Source organism: Quercus robur, chromosome 12, assembly GCF_932294415.1.
Source record: "Quercus robur chromosome 12, dhQueRobu3.1, whole genome shotgun sequence".
Lineage (NCBI taxonomy): Eukaryota > Viridiplantae > Streptophyta > Magnoliopsida > Fagales > Fagaceae > Quercus > Quercus robur.
The window spans coordinates 33,659,834-33,679,596 of NC_065545.1; the positions used below are offsets into that span (position 1 = coordinate 33,659,834).

Here is a 19,763-nt window from a genome sequence, read left to right on the forward strand (position 1 = left end):
ACTGCAATTTAAACCTGCAAATATCTATAATTATAGATAGTAAAACAAGAAGACCAAAAAAAAAGAGACGTGGGGGGTGTTAAATTGCAAAAGCAAAGATTGTATGTCAATTCTTGTCTCCAAAGGCTAGAGCAAATTCCCGAAGAAGATTTTGACAATATACAAGGTCTCATCCAATATACAAGTTCTCTTGGATGAGACTGTGCATTTGGAATCCAAATCTTTTATCTCACTTTTTCTGTCTCATTCTATGCTCCACAAATCAATTTATGCCACTTGTTCTCTAATTCCTAATTTTATGCTATGATTTGACTTACTTAAAATAATTTTTTTTAATAAAAAATAAACCAACACAACATCACTGCTGACTTTTCATTATTCCTAGACCAAAGCCACCGCCTCTATCTACTCCATGTTTTCTTGCTATTAACGTCCCTGAGGAACACAACCTGAACACTACTTTAAAAAGGTTTTGATTCGCTAAATAGAACATGGTCATGGTAGTCCTAGAATAGTTGAAATTTACAACTATATTTTAATCTTTCTTAAGAAATATATTATCTAGAAACCTTTTTAATTTTGGAGGAGTTGAGTAGCGGGAGAGCAGAATAAGAAACCATGGTGGTGGTTCCTTGCTAGTGGTGTCACCGTATGACGATGGTTGTCATGGGCGTTCAAATCAACTTCAGATCTACCTCAAATTGGTGGTTGTGACTGGAGTTGATGATGCCGACGAACTCATGTCAGTGGCATTGGGCTGAGATTGGTGGTTAGGGGTGGGGTTGCAAATGCGTTGGATTTTTTTTTTTTTTCTTTTTAAAATTTATTTTCGGTAAGTCAAATAAAATAACAAAAAAAATAGGAATTAGTGGACAAGTGGCATATTTTGATTTGTGGAGCATGGAATGGGATAGGGAGAATGGGATAGACAATTTTGATTCGTGCATTTGAATTCATGAATCATTATTAATTAAGGAAAAAGTTAATGGATGCCCTAAAGACATTAGTTTAAGAGGTATTTTTAGAAACTTTTTATTGGAAAAGAAAAATGTAATTGAATTTTTAACTACTTTTTATATTTTCCATAAAAATGATATTTAAACTTTCCTAAAATAGTCCATTAACAAATGTCCTAATAGCACTCGTTAACCAGACCCATTAATTAATATCAAATTCTTGCACAACAATGAAATCGGCAGTGTACACTGACATTATTTTCAATTTTAGGTCTTCAAACATCTATCCTATGAGGCATATGTAAGCCTGAGCCTCTCTTGCAGGTAGTCCCCGCCGCGAATTGGGGGAAACCTGCATACACAATCAATAAACACCATCTTTGATCATTGATTAGAAATGCATACTGAAAAATATACATTAATTAGAAGTAATAAAACCTAAAAAAACCCATAAGCACTGAGCAAGACTCAAGAATATTTGTGATGCCCCATAAAAACAAACTGAACATGTGTAAGTCAACAAGCGCACACACACAATAGTCCAGAGTTAACCAGCCTAATTAGTATAGTCTCAACTAAGACTTCTATTGGAGATTACAAATTAAATTATAAATGTCTAAAGATACCTTTACACCAGAATGTTTGACATCCTCGATGACTAATATGTCAGAAGACATGAATTTGGAGACATCAAAAGCATGATTTCCCTTTGTAGGCTCTAATGATGTATACTGCTAAATGAATTCTCAAAACAAAAATGTTTACTGCTAAGTGAACTCTCAAAAAATAAATATGTATGCTTCTAAGTGAACTCCCAAACACTACGGAGGGGGGGGGGGGGGGGGGGGGGGGGGGGGTTGGGGGGTGGTGGTGAGGGAGAAAATGAAAAAGAGGCAAATAGTCTTTTTCACACCTTGGGGGAGATGACTCGCTGCAACAACTTTCCAGGCATTCCACCATGCAGTCTGGGTTGGGATCCAAGAAGAAAGCTGCCTGAAATATTGACATTTTCAATTTAAAAATTCTCAAAAGTAACAAGGAACTCCCTTGAAGAAAGAGGGCTAACATCAGAAACTATAGCAAGTTTGAATGTTTCATGACACCATCAAACTCCGAAGTGTTTGTAAATCGTAGACAGTACCTGGCATAAGAAAAAACTCTCTTGTAGTATTTGAACAAGAAAAGTTTTTTGCAGGTCAACATTGTTCATTATCACTTGCAAGAATGGACCAACTTATAATAATAGCCCCATTTTACAGGATGGTTTATGGTCTTGAGACCTTATGAAAAGATGCCATATATATATGGCATCTTTTCATATGTATGTATGTATGTATAAACAAAGATATCTGACGCAAATTATATCTATAATTCTCCTATCCCACAATATGTATATTCAAATTCCAAGCTTTTTAGGTTCATTATGGACTCACGCCTTTTTAAGATAATGGGTTTTATATCAAAAAGTAACCCATTACACATCCTGATAAAAGTTCAGCTGAATTAGATCATCCAACAAAAACAAATTTTCCCTGTCATGATCTGTCTATACAATAAATCACTTGACCTGGGGGGTTTTGTTTCCTTTAATAGATTATTTGTTAGGATGATATACTCATCAGAAACATCCCATTAGGACATACAAATAAGTTTTTTTCAATATATATATTAATCAATTATCCATTCCCATCTGTTCAATCTACTAGGTTCTGAAGCATAACATCTTCTCAGCATTAATTATACCCTACACAGTGGATAACTCAAGGACAAAATTATGAAAACCTTTAACATATCTCTGTGTGTCGAATTCACTAAATTCTTATACAATTCATGAATGATTACAGAATATGACGAAAAAGATGTTAAGAAGGAAGTAGTTAAATGATTACAGAATAGCGCTCTTTTCCAGACAGCATCACTCTGTGCATCGTTGACCTACAAATAAGTGACAAATTAGAGAGAGGTGAGAAGGGGAGGGGAAGGTGAGAGAAGAAAAGCCTCCAGAAAGAAAACCAGTTCACTATCTTTGTTAGATTTATGAAAAGAAACAAAATTTCATTTTAAAAACATTATAGGTTCTCTAAGAAGTGTTAATAGCAAGTTAAAGAATAATAAATTACCGGAACAAACAATTAGTCCACCTCTCCATTATATCCCCAATGTTTACAATCAAGGCCCTGCAAATTTAATAAACAAAATCTTAATGCTGACAAAGAAATATAATAACCACGTTATCGTCAGATGGCATTCTCCATATTCTGTTTTTTGACCAACAAATGTAACTGTCTACTTTACAAGGCTACTTTTTACCTGAAGATTTCAAAGTGACTCAACATTCATTACACCAGAAATGCTTCCATTTACATAAAAAATTGCACTTGTGGACTCACCCATCTACATGAAGCACATCCTCCCATACCCGTGGTTGCTTGAATTTTTCTCGGCAGACCTGTCAACATGAAAAACCCAGATAATTGACAGCTGTGAGGCTGAATAGGAAATACAGGTGGACACTACAGATGATCAACAACAAACATGCCTGAAGTCCTTGAACACCATCGGTTGCTAGGAGAGTGACCATTCCATAATCTGAGTGAGCAGAGGAACCGTATATTTCATCATCAGAAGACCCCAATTCACCTGAAATTAAATTACAGAACATATTGTTATGACATATAAAGGTCAGGTTGGATGACTGGTTTAAACCTTTGCCTGAAAGTGCTCTACAGTCTACTCAATCTACTTGAGTAAAGTTTAGATTGTAACCTAATACAGAGATCTAATAAATGGATATAGTTCAGTTGAGTTAGTTGCTACTTGCTTGGTATACTCGCCTCCATGTTGAAGGCCATGCAAATCTAAAGTGAGTAAGGTATGTTTCTGTCCACACTGTTTAGAATTTGCTGATGCTTTAATATGGTCAATCAGGATACTTGGCCATGTATTAGTCCAACATTCAATAGGAACCACAGCTTAAAATTGATCTTTAGATGAAAGCATCTATTTGGTTTGACAACTTGATTTCAAAAATCAATGTTCCATTCTAAAAAAGAAGCATTAGCATATGAAAATTGTAGACCATAAGGGTTCGCTCTTTTAAGTCTATGACTTCAAGTTTGCACCTAGACTACATCCTAGTTTAGCAAAATCAGACTAGGCAAAAAATGTTAAATTTTTACAAAAAGTTCACCACACAGATTGTCTATATATTTGCAACCCCCCCCCCCCCCCCCCCCCCCCCCCCCTCTCTCCTCCTTTTTCTCCAACAAATAAAAAGAAAGAAAGAAGGAAGAAGATCAAGGGGAAAAAATTGCAGTAATTATGCTGAAATAAAAGAACGCAAATCATGCTACTCAACCTGGATAATGCAAAAGGCGAAGAAACGCATTTGGTTTATCCAAGGCCCCCACTTTTTCAAAAAAGTCCTCTTCTACATTCAAAGCCAGAGCAATCAGAGAAAGTAATCTTTTTCCAGCAGACCTGAGGCAGCAAATCCAATGCCTTATAAAGTTGTACTTGTTCTCTAAAATCTATATATTGTCAAACAACAATACTATTAACTCACAGAATCACTGGTTAATTTCTAGTCTTTTTCATTATACACAAAACAGCAGCACAACTATCAACATAAGGGAAACAATATAAACTTACAGGAGTTTTCTGTAGAAGCTTTCCATCATATGTCTCCAAGAAGGTAAAATTTCTGGAATTTCCTTGCAAAATAATATGCCAAGTAATGCTCTACCAATACCCAAGATACCTAACATCTTGAAGTGAACAACAATAATCTTTGGAAGCAATCCAGAAAGATTAATGATGACATACCTTCTGAAGGCCATTGATTCAAATTAACTGGAGTTGTAATATCTTCTAAAGGGCCAATATAAAAACTTTCTTTTGAGTCACCTGCTTGGAAATCATTTGAGGCATATAAGTTTTAACTTCCTTTCTTCTGTTCCATTAAGCACAATTAAAAATGCAGCTATGAAACAGATAGCAAAGGAGCTTCTTGTACATAAGAAGCTTTTAGGCTACAATCTCGCAAATCTCAATGTCAAGGAAGAGTTAAGGTTAAAACACTCAATGGGTTGCAGATGAGGGTCCAAACAAAAGCTAAGAGAAAAAATAGCACACGTATTACTGGCATAAAATCTACAATTGGATTCAAAAAAATGTAAGCCTCAAGCAATTTGGAGAAAAACAAACTTAACATTAGTCCTTCTCCTTAAATCCATCTTCCATCCAATCAACAGGTCATAAGACTCGCAACCAATAATTTAGAATAAACAAAATAGATAAAAGAAAATAACAAAAAGCACATATAAGCAGCTTAGCTAAAAAAAGTTATAATTTTCCTCATTAAACCAGTAAATTATCGCAACAATCCTAACCATGCTCTACACACAATCGCCATGTTAATCACATAGGCACCCAAAAGAGAATATTAAGTTTAAGTGATAGAATCTCTCAACCTTTGGAGCTTGAAGTGGGATCAAGGTTTTCAGCATACAGCGGCGTGTAACCTCTATGTTCCTTGCGAGGCATTTTCATCTTTTCCTCCAAAGGAAGCAAGAAAAACTTCTTGCTCTCCTCAAATACTTTCCCGACCAACTCCTCCTCCATTCCATGATTCACAAGATAGAAGAAACCATAGTCTATGCACGCCTATGATACACATTCCACATTTCCACTTTAGAGAATTTAAAAAGAAGCTATGTTATACATACAAACAAATCTTCACAGACTATTTCTACAAACTAATTTGTGACAACATGAAGCTGTTTTGCATATATATATATATAAGTCCGTTTTGTACATTAAAAAGATGAGCACATAGCTGAAATCACGTTTTGACACGATTTCAGTTATAATTGTGAAATCATTTTTTAAAATTATGATTTCAGCTGGAGTGTGTACATTAGTGTATAACTCAACGTGTGCAACAATAATTAGCCTAAAAAGATACTAGTGACAATATTTAGAACGGACAACCAATACAACTATTAATAAATGGTATCAAAGCCAACCTAGTAATGCAATGTGGCTCGAGAGTCGAGACTCGTAATGTTCACTCGTTGTATGACTTAGTTTCAATTGAAAATTTGCTACAAGTGATGCCAAGTGAAATTCACAAGGAGTGAGCTCGTGTGATACGTTGGAATAACAACTCAATTAATTTGTAATAATAAACTTATAATAAAAATTAAATTATCTTCAGCAAATTTCACGTAAAAAAAGGCCTCACGACAAGTTTAAAAAGCACAACCTGTTCTAAATGGTATATTATATCCAATTATTCATTTCGGTGTGCAAAAAGAAAATAAAAATGGAAGAAGAGAAATTGTTAATGCAATTGACAATTAAAGAGGCATAGTTTTGCTTTGAGTACTTCCCCAGAAAGTGCTTTTGATTTAAAAAATACTAACAAACACTGCCTGAGTAAAACCAAACGATATCATTGTAAAATAACGGGGAATTTTTAGGATGGGCTATTTTGTTATTATTGTTATAGAAAAAGTGAGTAAGAGTAGGACCTGACGGATTGAATTGGCGGTAGAGATGCGATCCGGTGAGATCAGGTCTATCATAGGGAGTTTGAGAGCCTCCGTCATCTCCTTCCACTTCTTGCACGAAATCAGTTTCCTTTTAGTCTCCGGGCGAAAGTGTGTAGATAAAAATTCGTCTGTGTTTTTTTTTTTTTTTTTTTTGATAGGAGTCTGTGTAAAGTTGTTTTATTTATTTTATTATTTTTAAGATGTGTACGCAATTTAGGCCGTTAATTTTTTTTTTTTTTTTTAATTATTGGTAAATTACAAGCCCCCAATTATTTCACCCTACATTCCATTTACTTTGAAAAAAAACCCTTAGTTTTTAAGAAATTATAAATTTGCATATTAAAAAACCATGCATGTTACAAAGTATTCAATTAATTGATTCCCTTAGATCATTTGTTAATAAATTATTTTTAGAAAGTTTTGATATCATTTTTATAAAAAATATAAAAATGTGTAAAAAAACATTTAATAACCAATATCTTTAGGCATCTATTAACTTTTTCCTGAATTACAAAATCTACATATTAAGATTTTATTTTTGCCTTCCTCAAAAAAAAAAAAGGATTTTATTTTTATTTTTCTACAAGGAAGTGGTGCCTCAAACCATCTCACTCTCTACCCATAAAATGTCTTAAAAATCCCATAGACTAATAGTGTAATGAATGAAAACTTAAGAACTTCAAATTTACAATATGTCTTTCTAGTTCTTTGATTCCATTCCACCACTTATGGTGAAAAACTTTTATTTGATATTGGAAAACTAACATGTTTATCCGGTGTTTTTGGAAACAATGGGAAAAGGTAAATGACTTCCATGATTTGAAATGATAAAAACAGAGTGATACGCATCATTCAGTTTGCCAATGCTCACAAGCCGGGCTTCCCCTCCATAGGGCTACAAGTTGTCTATGGTTGTTGGATACTTGGGTAGAGGAATCCCTTCACGTTTTCTGAGTCTTTCTTGCTCGCTCAGGTTGAATTACCAGTATATTTTTCCCATTTAATAAAATCTTGTCAATTTTTGCCCAAAAGAGAGAAAAAAAGTTGATTGTCGAATTGGACAGAAAAGTAGAAAACATTCTTAGCGTCCACTGTCCACCGTAAATGAGATAGAGAAAAAAAAAATGCATATGGAGCTTCCTTATCATGTTCCACAATTATGTAAGATGCATTTTGTCAATAATAAATCTTGGAACAACATTTTTCAATTTTTTTTTTCCAATTGCTGGTATAATATGTTGTAATTGGTGTATAATAAAAATTGCATCAGTAATTGACCTAAGTGAAAGTGATTTTACTTTTTTTCAAAAAAAAAAAAAAAAACAATGTTACTCCAATCACAACCAGCAATCGTGAAAAATATTTAAGAAAAATGTTGCCTATAACACTACTATGTGGCGCTAAGGAGCAACAATGGATGGACAGCGATGTGTTCCACAAAAATATATTAACACATCTTAGCAAAATGTAGAAAACTACCAAAAAAGAGAGCTTTAACCATTGAATTACCTCAAGAATACAAAAATGTTGCCAACCCTGCACAGATTGTACCCCCAGAAGACTATAAATTGATCTCTAGTCAGTAAGATAACAAGGAGAAAAGGAAATGACCGGTCAAAGTTTGCATCTCCTTTGCTGAACCATTATAGCAAAACCATAAACCAGTATAATGTTTACTTGAATGGTTTACCCTTCCATGGAAACTGAGGAACTCAAGCAGCATAATCCCTTCGCTTGAAGTACCAGACTTCTGTTTCATTACTAGGTCTTGCAGGTTTCTTTTTTTCCGGACCATACTAAGGAGCAACAATGGAAGGACAAGGATATCAAAAGTTACAAAATAGATAATGCAATCTTCACCTATTGGCAAGTCTTCTGCTTCTTCTCCTTGCGGGAGTTGTATTATAAACCATTCCCATACTTCTCCCTGGACTTTGCTCCTCTTCCTCATCACTGGTTTCATCAGACCTCCATCTTGGCCCACCATTCATATTGCTGTCCTCAACAGTGAAGTCCTTCCCTCTATGGATAAAAATTTAGGAAATTACATAAATAAGAGTAGGGAAGAAATTACAAGAAAAGAATCACAATTTTCAGCATCAGCTATCAACTGCAGAAGCAACAAAGCAGGAAAGATTTAAATAACGTGAGGAGAAATAATAACATAATTTTTACCTCGAAGAGATGTCCATTGGATCATCTGAAGATACCACATTCCAATGTCTACCATCTCTATCAGACTGGCTCCTTTTACCAGACACATTTGTATTCAGGTCCTCTGCATAATCTTTAAACAAGCCATGCTTGCTGCTGGGAGTACTTACCTGATTAGTGGTGACCCTGTACAAATCATGCCGACTAGTATTTTGCAATTGGTTAATAAACCCATTTTCCTCCATTTCTGGCAAGGTGTCCTGGAGATTCCCGTGAGTAGCTTCTTTAATTTCTCTCAAAGGTGAGGCACTGATGGGACTAACCCGACGAGTTCCAGGAGTTACAGTGTCAACCAATTTGAAACCCTTGCTAATGCTATTTAAAGGTTTTAGTCCCCTTTCTGAATTAGTAAGGAAAATTGATGGGGAACCATAGTTAACAAGTTCAGAGCGTTGATTATGGACAGACCCACGTAGTCTTGTTGGAGTTTCAAAATTTGACGGTCTCAAGAGAGGAATTGTATGGTCTGTGCCCAGAACAAGAGAAGAATCGGTAGACGAGGGAATTAATAAACTGGTCGACCTTGCCTCTTGTACCTCAGCCAGATCAAATTTTGCTGCTACTCCAACTTCTTCGCCAGAATTAACAACAATTCCAGGCAATTTTCCTGATTTCACTTGCAGCCTCTGGACTTCTGGCAGCAGCTCCATGCTTTTCTCCTGTTTATTACAACAATCTAAAAAAATTCAGAAATTTATTGTGATTAAATATATTTTCCTGAACAGTATTGCTCATAGCAGAACATAAACAATATTTGTAACATATACAGGATTTATTATCAGAATCTAACTTGAAGGACCAACTATTTCCCATCTCATATGTGTTATGAATACCTGCAGCTGTGTTCTGTGTAGTGTGCTTAGGAATAGTTTGTTGAATTTCAGTTGAAGTGAACATCCTTTGTCCAAAGCCAAATAATATTGAGAAATTAAAGAAAAGCACAAAGCACCAGTATACAAGAAGCATGCAAAAGCCCTTCCTAAGAGGGTTAGGCAGCTCTTCAGAAAAAGACCATCAAGAAAATTTAAATTGGATACTGCCAAAAAAAAAAATCTAAAGAACAAATAAGAATAAAATCTTATTTGAACCAAAACACAAAAATTCAAACATCTAACTAAGCCCATGTTGAGCTTGTGAATAGACATCTCCTTCCCTGAGGAAGTTCTCCTTTGCATTCACACTAAATACACCATATAGATAAAGAGACAATACCTTCTAAGCAAAACCGCACCTTCCCTTCCCAACCATCCCTCTCTAACAATCTATAAAATAGACCACCTTTGAACATTCCTTTTACAAGCATAGTTCAACCTGAATTGCTTTGCTTTATTCTTAATCCTTGTAGTTAATTCTAAAAAGTTCAAATAACTTACAATCAATCTTTCCCTCCAATCACTTGCAGATCTCATTCTATATAAAACTTCTTCACCAACAATACTCTTTGTAATAAATTCCTTCTCCAAAGTCCGAAGTTTAAGATCAACTTGGTATGCTTCAGTATACCGATAGCGCTGAAATGATAAACAAAAATATTAGTCAAGAAATCCTTCTAAAACATTTTATTTATTCTAAGATATTATGCCATTATGTTTCAAGAAGCTAAAAAGGAGAGCTCCTTTAATTAACATATAGTCCACTTTTTTTTTTTTTAACTCCACCATATAGGTTTTCAGAAACCAGAAGAGGTACTTTTTTTTAGATGGCATTTAATTAATTAATTCATATTCATTTAACTCTAAACTGTCCTCCTTATATTCAATCCATAGACAGATTTTCAGCTTTCATTGTGGATGCCTCAATTTTTCCTGCAATCATAAATCTAAAACTTTTCCACTTATTATCACTTTATAATTGTCAAATTTTAGTTTGATGTTTAGATTTAAGAAAAAAAATTGAAATTGTAGGAGTAGCAATATTTTTATGATCAACAACTTATCAGTGCTAAAGTTAGATGATTTATCCAACAAATCAGTCTGAATCAAAATTGAAATCTTGTCAGTACCTGAAGATAGAATACAACAAGAAGACTTCCAGCAGTTGTTGAAGGGTCCTCAATAGCAAAATCTAACAGACACTTATGTATGTGTATCTCCTCTTCAGAATTCCATGGCAACTCTATCATTCGATCCACCAAGTTTCTTCGGATACAAAGGCAACAGATTTCAGTTACCAATATCTCCACCCATTGCACCCAACTCCTAAAATCACCTTTAAAATCATGAGAAGTATCCACAGACGGTCCATGCTTCACCTTCTTATCCCTGACTTTGGTGCAGAGCATTCTCTGATGTGTAAATGCTTCAGTCAGAAGTCCACATTCCACCCTCACCCGAACAGCGGTGACAGCCTCACTAAGTGAAACCATTCGTAATCCACCATCACACCCAGACCACCGTAAAACCATCAAGGCTGTATCAGGATTATTCCTTTCTAACAGCACCTGTGCAATCTTAGGATGGATTGCTGGTCCTGAGACCTCTGGAAGAAGGCGACAAGCTTCCTAAGTAATATAATTCATGAAGAACAATTAGCATAAAAAGTGATAATGAGCATAAAGGTAACAAAACACAGGCACCTGCATTCCTTATACAAGAATCCTAGCCTCCAATATGAGGTGGTATCTTGTTTAGCAGTTGCATGCAACCTCTCTCACATGGGGGTGGTCCACATAAGCATGGGACCCATACCAATATGAGAGGGATGTTGCATTTTACTGTTACCAAAAAATAAAATAAAATCCTCCCATACAAGTTTAGTGAGATGATTTAATATATGAAATTTTAATCTAACAAAGGTCTTCCCCATTCTTCTTTCTTATGGACAAGGCATAAGATTCCATTAAAAACTAAGGTCTAAAATTTCAAATATCTAGGAACTCCAAGAAAAAAGTTTCATCCAATGATCCAATCAAAGAGATCTCTAAAATAAAAGGTCTTCAATTTAAGCAGTGAGGCACACCATATCAAACACAAAGGAATGGCATTCCACACATTCAGACTTCGATGTCTCCTGAAACCATCTCTCCAACATCCCAATAACTCCTTTACTAGATTTAGGCAGATCACAAGGAAACTCAAATAAAGTAAAACTAACAACCATAGCTTCCCGCAATGCCACAATGCAGAAACAGATGATTTACTGTTTCCGAATTGGACTTGCACATAACGCACCAATCGAAAATAATTTTCTTGCACTTTCTTAGGTTGTAACAATAATCTTCTTTTCCTTTTGGCAGAAATTGTAGTAGTTTAATTAGAACATTTTTTTTTCTTCTTGGGGAGATTTAATAGTTCAATTTGAATTTCATCTTAAGTAAGCAAAGCAAAATGACATATTGAATATAAAGCTCTATATGTAATAATTTGAGCTTAGACAAGCAGCATCAAGCCAAATCTAAACTCTGGCACATATCTAATTCAAAACTTTCATAAATTCAACTTATTTCCAACTACCTTTCTTCTATGTCAGATCTCCATATGATTAAGCTGCAAGAATTTTTGCTTATTTAGCTTACCTAAGTACAGAATTTTAAAGCTTTTTCTAGCTACAACTGTACTTTTGCTCAGCTTATTTTTTAAGAAAACAAACCAACGAAAACAAGCTATACCAAACCAGCAATTAAATAAAACTCTCTTTCCAGATTAAAGTAGGTTGTGACTTCCTTTCCCTAGACAATGAAAGAGGCATATTTAACTGCCACTCCAAGAGGGGGCCAATGAGGCTACGGAACCATAAAGCCCCCAAATTCTTGTGATTTTATAAGGCTAAAGTGCTAAAGAGCATCAAATCTAATTATGTCCTAAAAGGCATCCAATCCTGATCTAATTGGATGGGGAATTTGGCTTATCCGACTTATCATATAGCAATATCTGGTGTTTAAGGTTCAAAAGAATTAGAAACAGTTTGTTTAATGATAAATCAAATGCTTTGACAGAGAGAAAAATGACCATTCAAACTCAATAAGCATCTAAAAAGTGTTACCTGCAGAGCCTCCTGTGTGTGGTCATCCAACAGATAAAATATTAAAGATTCCAGTAATGAATGCCTGGTTATACTAAAGGTAGCTGCAAAGTCTTCCACAGTGTGTCTCCATATTTCATCAGGCATTGTCCAATGTCTATCAAACAGATAATAGAGAAGCTGCTTTAAATTAAGGAAACCAATAAAATCCTGCACAATTACATTTTTTTATGAACAACAGAATCATCCAAAATGAGTGGAAGTAAACAAAGGATACAATTGCTTGCTTTGCAACCACCAAATCTGAACTTCCCAATAAAAAGAGTATATTGACTGCAGTTCGAAGATTTTCAAAAGGATAGCACCCTGCCACCCCTTCTATCTTAGACCTGAGAATCGATGAGACTCCATCTTTCAGCAAGGACGCAACCTCTGATTCCTCCCCCATTTCCTGCGTATTTCCCTGTTCTATATCAAGATTCATCAATGCATCTTCAATGAACAAGGAACCATCCTGTTTGGTAGGCTCCGAAGAGTTATTTACTGCATCAGGCCATGAACGCTTAATTGCAGCCGATTTCCGTTCATGGACACAAGAATGCCACGATGAAAAATCAGAATATCGAGATTTCACTTTCTCAAGAAATTGATGTCTTATGCACCACATCATAATCTCCATATGCTGAAAAATTAAAAAATTGAGAGAAATGATCAATATTCAGATATAGAGAAAATGTTATTTACAGTTTAATTGAAGTCCAACCAGACCATAAAATGTTTATTCTGGGAAAACTACAGGTAGCAATCTTGCCACCAAAAAATTAAAGCTAACCAAATCAAAATACATGGCACACGATAACTACAATCTATAAAATTTAATCCCACCAACTGTGAATTCACATGCTTGGATGGCTTTTCAAAACTGGGCTTTTAAGACTTCTAGCCAATAAAACTATTACTCATTAGTACTACAAAATTAATATCGCATATGAAACATAAATTACATATTTCTTTTGATAAGAAAGAAATTTGTTGCCACAATCACCTCAAAGATAATGCATTAAACATATAGAAACAGGTCAGCCATCAAAGCTAAACCTATAAAGAGTGTGTGTGTGGGTGCACGCACACCACTAAAACTGAATCTTAATTAAAACCTGCTTTGTCTTCAATATGCTCTCTTGAAGGTGGTGTAAGTCATGAAGCTGTGCTGAAAGAGTGTCCTTAAACGATGACTCCAAAACTTCAAGCACATTGCAAATGCCAGCCAACTGTATGGATAACTTAAGTAGTAAAGTCAGGCTAGTTTTCATTCCCTCTAGTTCAAGATTATCTAATGAAAAATGTTAAGTGCACACCCTGACATTATGGAAAGTATGCACATGGACAAAAAGGGGAAAAAATAGGGCTTTATATAACCAAATATTTTCAAAATTTTAAGGATACAAATTCGTTGAAGTTCTTTTGCAATGTTTCTGAATGTCCTCTTGCACCAATCCTTAACTACCACTTCATCCAACAAGAATGCGATGACAGGATCACTGGACACAGCACTTTCATCCATACAAACATCTGTTACATCTGTTAACTCTTTGTTAAAGAAGCATCAACAACCAACAGAATGACAATAAATTTTGATAAAATGACACATCTCAATTAAAATTGGATGTCTTGTTCAAGGTATCCACCTTATTATTGTTTTTTCTTTTCAGTCAAAATTCTCAGGGAAAGAAAATAATGACAAAAAAAGAGGATTCACAATGTCCTAAGTAATTTTCCTGACAGAAAGTCATAAATCAGGAAAATAGCATTAAAAACACATTTTCTGATAAGTAAAGCAAAGATAATAGTATCAAATTTTAATAAAATCTATAAGCCTTTGACAAAAAGAAGTAAAGATATCAGTAACACCATAAAGGATGCATTGGCATATCAAAGAAACTAAGTTATTCTCCAAGGCAACATCAAACAAAGAATACAGCCGTTGGACATCAGCAGTTAGTTGCTTTTCCCCATCTTTCTCTTGAATTCTCTCATCACATCTTTTGGAGATAAGGCCAGCTTCTATGCATTCATGGTAAAGGCGAAGCCGTAGTCTATTGCCATCCATTGGAATTGGGATTCTACAAATAGGGCAAAGATCACACCGTTGACTACACTCTGCACATAAAGAGGCATGTCCACATGAGATCAAAGCATATTCTACATAACGTCCACAGCTTCTCAAGTCTCTAGTAGCCCGACAATGTTCAACTTTTGCTTCATCACACAACTCAAACAGATCAACAGATGCCAAATGTTCCAATGCTTCCTGAAATTCAAATTAGAAGCTAGGTGTAATTTCTCACGAATTAACTACATTACATTCAGCAGAAGTCATTTCATTTTCCTTCTCAATGAAAAACAGCACATGTTATGTTATGGTATACCCCCTATGATGGATACATGAAAATTGGAAAGGTTAATAGTGTATTGAACTATACACTGTTTATCCATGTTTGCATGGGTACAATCCAGACCCAGAATTCCAGATTGAGATTATCTTCCAGGAAACTCAAAATTATACAAAATGGATTATTCAGTATCAGAGAACTTTGGTTCCAACATTTATATACTCCCAGAATTCAACATCAATCAAACCAGATTCCATTCATGCCATTTTCTTCACTCTAAATTAAAGTTCTATCCAAATTTGGACTAATTTATCAAAATAGCCTTTTACAAAAGCAAAGAACAAAATCTTAATAACACATCCATGCCAATGAACTGAGGATAGCCTTTCGAAGCACAGATCAAAGCATTTCTAGCAGATGTTTTATCCAATAAAATCTCAAAAAATCATGTTTGGTAAGACTAAAGTTTAGTACTCAACTATAACTCAACCATTCAAATTGGTACAATCTTTTAAACAGCCCTTTTACAAATGTAAAGGACTGGATCTTAGTAACCCAATCTGCGCAAAGGAAGAGTAAATAGCCTCACCATAAACATATCACAATATGCAGGCACATCTCCAGTCCAACTCAATCTCAAAATACATGCTCACCAAAATTAAAGCTTAAATCCCCAGTTCAAAAGAAACCAGCACTCGACCAAACCCTTATACACCTTGCAGACTCTCTCTCTCAAAAAAATTAAAAAAAAAAAAAATAATAAAACACACACACACACACATGTATATATCTAAGTTAGGTTCAAGTTCAACCTATTATAACTTTTGCTATTAGAATTAAAATAATAATAATAATAATTGCTATTATATGTACCATCCAACTAACATGAAATACGATGTGCATAATAAGCGTGGAGGACATATAATCCAGCAATGGGCTTGACAAAATATTGAATCAATAAAGTAATTATGTGGTGTAACATTAACAAAGAGTTATACCATGTGTCACTTAAACATTTTTTTTTTTTTTGATAAGTCCATGCGTCACTTAAACATAACATTATATATGCATGTGCATGAGTGTGTGTGTGTGTATAAAGATTAAAAAACAAAAAGATCATTGAAGCAAAATAAGAAACAAGTACACAACGGGTACACCTCTCAAGAAATCACAAACGGAAATTTGAATGAACAACAAAATCTAAGAAAGAGACAGTTGATACTGCCTGAATCACTCAGATGGTCGTACTATACTTTTAAAAGGCAGGTAATTTATGCATCTTATTAAGTAAAATATTGCTTAATACTGAAAATTTTATGTAGATTTATTTAAGATGTCTACAAGATAAATATATACATATTGACAACAAAATAGCAATTTAACCCAGCAGTCCAACAGTGTTCCAACTTTTGGTTTGCTAAAGAAGGATTAACAAATTTAACATATCTTGGCAAATTATCATTACATATCAACGTTTTACATAATCCACACTACTAAATATTCAACACACTTAGCATTAAAGAAACTCACAGAACTGACTTTCAATTTAATTGAGACAAGCACAAACTAGTTTCAGCTAAATGCTTTTCTCTCTCTTTTTTTTATGTTTTAAAAACAAGATGAGGTCAAATCATGGTATATCACATATTTTATCACCTATGATTCCCAACCAAACTGAAGACTATCTTCCTTTAGTAAATTTTAAAATAAAATGAAGGATAAGTACTAAATAGTTGAAGCTTAGAATCTCCATAATGTGGGACCTAAGAAAGAAAAAAAGACTCAACTAAACATAATACATATATTTGGACATACTTAACATGTAATCTAATTTTTTGATAAGTCGATAGTTACATGAGGAGGTGCCAATTGAGCTACAAGGCTCTTAGCTACTTAACACGTTATCTACTTCTGATACCCCTTTACTATGTATTTGATCCTAAAACCCCAAAATATTGTAGTGAGACCACACCAAATAGTTTGTCTAATTGTGTTTCAAAGCGTAATTGATCCTAAAACCCTAATACAAAAAAATAGGATTTAATGCTCTATAGTCTGAACAAAATGTAAGGGTCATCACTAAGTACAGGTCCCACCCAAATGGGATCAATAATTTAACAGTGAGAACAGGAAATTGTATATGAACATACGTGTGGAACAAACACAGAGAAGAATTGCACTTTACTTCATAGTGTAATAATGGATACTAAAACCCAGAAATTGCGGCTTAGTTTTCACTAACCATGAGACTTAAAAATAGTTAAGACTTCGGAAACACTTCCATCGCTTTTGGAAGCACAATTTGATCCAGCTTAAACCCAAAGCTAAAACCCTAACGGATCACTGAAATAACATTTTCAAAACAAAAAACACTTCTAGTGCTTTTGAAGCAAAATTTCGCAGTCACTTCACGTTCCAAAAACAAAAAAAAAAAAATTCTAACTGGGAAGGAAAAAAAAAAAAAAAAAAAGCGAATGAAAACAGAGAAAAGCAACAGAGAGAGTACGTATTGAAATAAAAAAAGCTAAGAGTGTATGTGAAATTAGATGTGAATGTATAGGGTTAAACCAAAAATAAAGAGTACCTTAACAGCTCGGCTATTGTAGTTAGGTTGTGAAGGCAGAGGAGTCGATTTGGCGGCGGAGGCGGCGGCGGCGGCGTCGGTGGAGGTAGAAGGTGTGGTTGGGCCGTTGAATCTCCGGTCCATTTGTTGGAGACTGTGAGAGCTGATTGATTGATTGATTGTACCAACAAAAACCTAATGAGAGAGAGAGAGAGAGAAATGGGTATGTTTAGGGCTCAGTAGTGAAGGAAATCATTGGTGCTCGTTAACATCAGAAAGCTTGAAAGAGTGAGAGCGAAAGAATTGGAGGGGTTTTGAAAAAGAGGGGTACCATGGAATGAATTCATTCATATTTTTATCAAACAAAAAATTAAAAATGGTACAGTAATTGTGGGCCCAACATAGCCCAACCCAGTTGGAGTTTTGTTTGGGCCTGAACCTAAATGGATCATCAAGATAGTAGGGAATAATTACGTACGGAAAAGCCCTTTAAGGGCCCATAATCTTTTAACTAGTAATTTAATTTTCTCACATCTGGAAGTGGAATTTCTGCCTAATCTTTCTTTACACACTTTAGTTAACTTGATTAGTTAGGCTCCCATCAAAAAAAAAAAAAAAAAATTTGATAGTTAGGCAGAAGGTAGGTTCAACCACATGACTCCTTTAGCCTCTTTCGCAACTTGTCAACTAGAAGTTAGCATCAAAATTATTATATTCACCTCAATCAACCTTTCTATATTGTGGTATTTTGGGATGACATCTGATAAAATTCGACCTTTATTTTATGAGTTTAGACTTAAATGAAATGACATAATAGCTAACGAGTAGAAAATTAAATATTAGATATTTTATGGTTCTAATAAATATAGGATAAAGCTTAGTTACAAAATTGGTTATAGGTTTAGACCACAATCTTACTCAATATCTTTTTATTGAATGTAAAATTTGATAAATTCATCATTGGATTATATCTTCTTCTTAGAGCATCCGTAGCAGATGTTGCAAAAAAAAAAAAAATGTCATTTTGACACACCAAAAGCCTACTTTATTATTTTACCATATCATTTTACAATATCTCATTTATCAGATGTTTTATCATTCAATTTTATACATTAAAATAATATTTACTACACATTAAAGTAATATATTATCTCCTCCCTCTCATCACCATCAACAACATCAACCACAACAACGACACATCCACCACTGCCGCAACAACAGCCACCAACAACCATTGCCGCAACAACACTGATAGCCACCACCAGTACAAACACAACAAACCACCAAGACCCACCACCATAAACCCAGCAAAACACCAAGACCCACCACCATTCACATAGAAAAATACCGAGAACCACCCCAAAAACCCATACCAAACCAACCAAACCACCACCATAGCACCGCCAAACATAACATGATTCACAACAAACCACCAAACCCATGATCAACAACCAACCATCGCCGAGTATCGCAACAAACCAAAAAACTCTGAATATCAACCAAAACCCATTGATCCAAACCACAATCAACCATTGATGCAAACCACAAAACGCACAAAATCAACCAAAACCCATTGACCCAAACCTCAATCCATCAGACCCAAACCTCAATCCCACAACCATCAAACCACTACCATGCGAAGTAACAGCCAACCAAACAGCTAACTGCCACCGATTCTCAAACTAGAACCCAACAACTCAGTAACCCGAAACTCAAACCCAAAACCCCTTCCTCAGGACCAAACCCATCAACTCAGCAACCCGAAACTCAACTCAGCAACGGCACATTCACCACTGCTACAACAACAGCCACCAACAACCACTGCTGCAACCCACCTTGCCACAACCTAGCTCGCCGCGACCCACCACGCCGCGACCCACCACGCCGCCATACCCAAGACCCACACTGTCACCTAACCCACGCCAGAGCCCACGCCAGAATATACCTACATCGGAACCCATCCTTCACTAGAAAGAGGGCAATTAGATAGAGAGGGAGGAGACAGAGCAGGATTCAGAGAAGTGGAGATGGAGTGGCTCAGTGGGATGAGAGAGAAAGATGAATAATAAAAAAATAATTAAGTACAAATGCCATTTAAGTCCATACCATGGCAAAATGCTAC

At 35.1% G+C, this 19,763-nt stretch overlaps 2 protein-coding genes across 2 annotated transcripts; both read right to left on the minus strand.

The window, feature by feature from the left end:
* Positions 1–1,051: 1,051 nt before the first annotated feature.
* Positions 1,052–6,659, minus strand: LOC126709560 (2-oxoglutarate-Fe(II) type oxidoreductase hxnY). The gene is made up of 11 exons (XM_050409850.1): positions 6,491–6,659; positions 5,429–5,621; positions 4,782–4,862; positions 4,608–4,659; positions 4,315–4,436; positions 3,496–3,596; positions 3,347–3,405; positions 3,077–3,133; positions 2,846–2,891; positions 1,870–1,949; positions 1,052–1,308 (listed from the first exon to the last, which is right to left on the minus strand). The coding sequence occupies exons 1-11, from the start codon at positions 6,566–6,568 to the stop codon at positions 1,245–1,247; spliced, it is 933 nt and encodes a 310-aa protein (XP_050265807.1). The 5' UTR covers positions 6,569–6,659; the 3' UTR covers positions 1,052–1,244.
* A 1,328-nt stretch (positions 6,660–7,987) lies between these two features.
* On the minus strand, positions 7,988–17,979 carry LOC126710611 (E3 ubiquitin-protein ligase HOS1). The gene is made up of 10 exons (XM_050411161.1): positions 17,663–17,979; positions 14,609–14,996; positions 14,132–14,266; positions 13,843–14,018; positions 12,963–13,367; positions 12,707–12,865; positions 10,728–11,225; positions 10,099–10,236; positions 8,687–9,384; positions 7,988–8,533 (listed from the first exon to the last, which is right to left on the minus strand). The coding sequence occupies exons 1-10, from the start codon at positions 17,783–17,785 to the stop codon at positions 8,368–8,370; spliced, it is 2,886 nt and encodes a 961-aa protein (XP_050267118.1). The 5' UTR covers positions 17,786–17,979; the 3' UTR covers positions 7,988–8,367.
* Between the last annotated feature and the right edge of the window lie 1,784 nt (positions 17,980–19,763).

What these genes read in the sequence shown, in the direction of transcription:
- LOC126710611 (XM_050411161.1), bottom strand. Translation starts at nt 17,785, where the DNA reads ATGGACCGGAGATTCAACGGCCCAACCACACCTTCTACCTCCACCGAC. An exon ending in ACAATAGCCGAGCTGTTAAG is followed by an intron (nt 14,997 to 17,662) that starts GTACTCTTTATT and finishes TTTGAATTTCAG; the next exon opens with GAAGCATTGGAACATTTGGC. An exon ending in AGTTTCTTTGATATGCCAAT is followed by an intron (nt 14,267 to 14,608) that starts GCATCCTTTATG and finishes AAGAGTTAACAG; the next exon opens with ATGTAACAGATGTTTGTATG.
- LOC126709560 (XM_050409850.1), bottom strand. Translation starts at nt 6,568, where the DNA reads ATGACGGAGGCTCTCAAACTCCCTATGATAGACCTGATCTCACCGGAT. An exon ending in ATGGTGTTCAAGGACTTCAG is followed by an intron (nt 3,406 to 3,495) that starts GCATGTTTGTTG and finishes TCATGTTGACAG; the next exon opens with GTCTGCCGAGAAAAATTCAA. An exon ending in GATGTGCTTCATGTAGATGG is followed by an intron (nt 3,134 to 3,346) that starts GTGAGTCCACAA and finishes TTAAATTTGCAG; the next exon opens with GGCCTTGATTGTAAACATTG.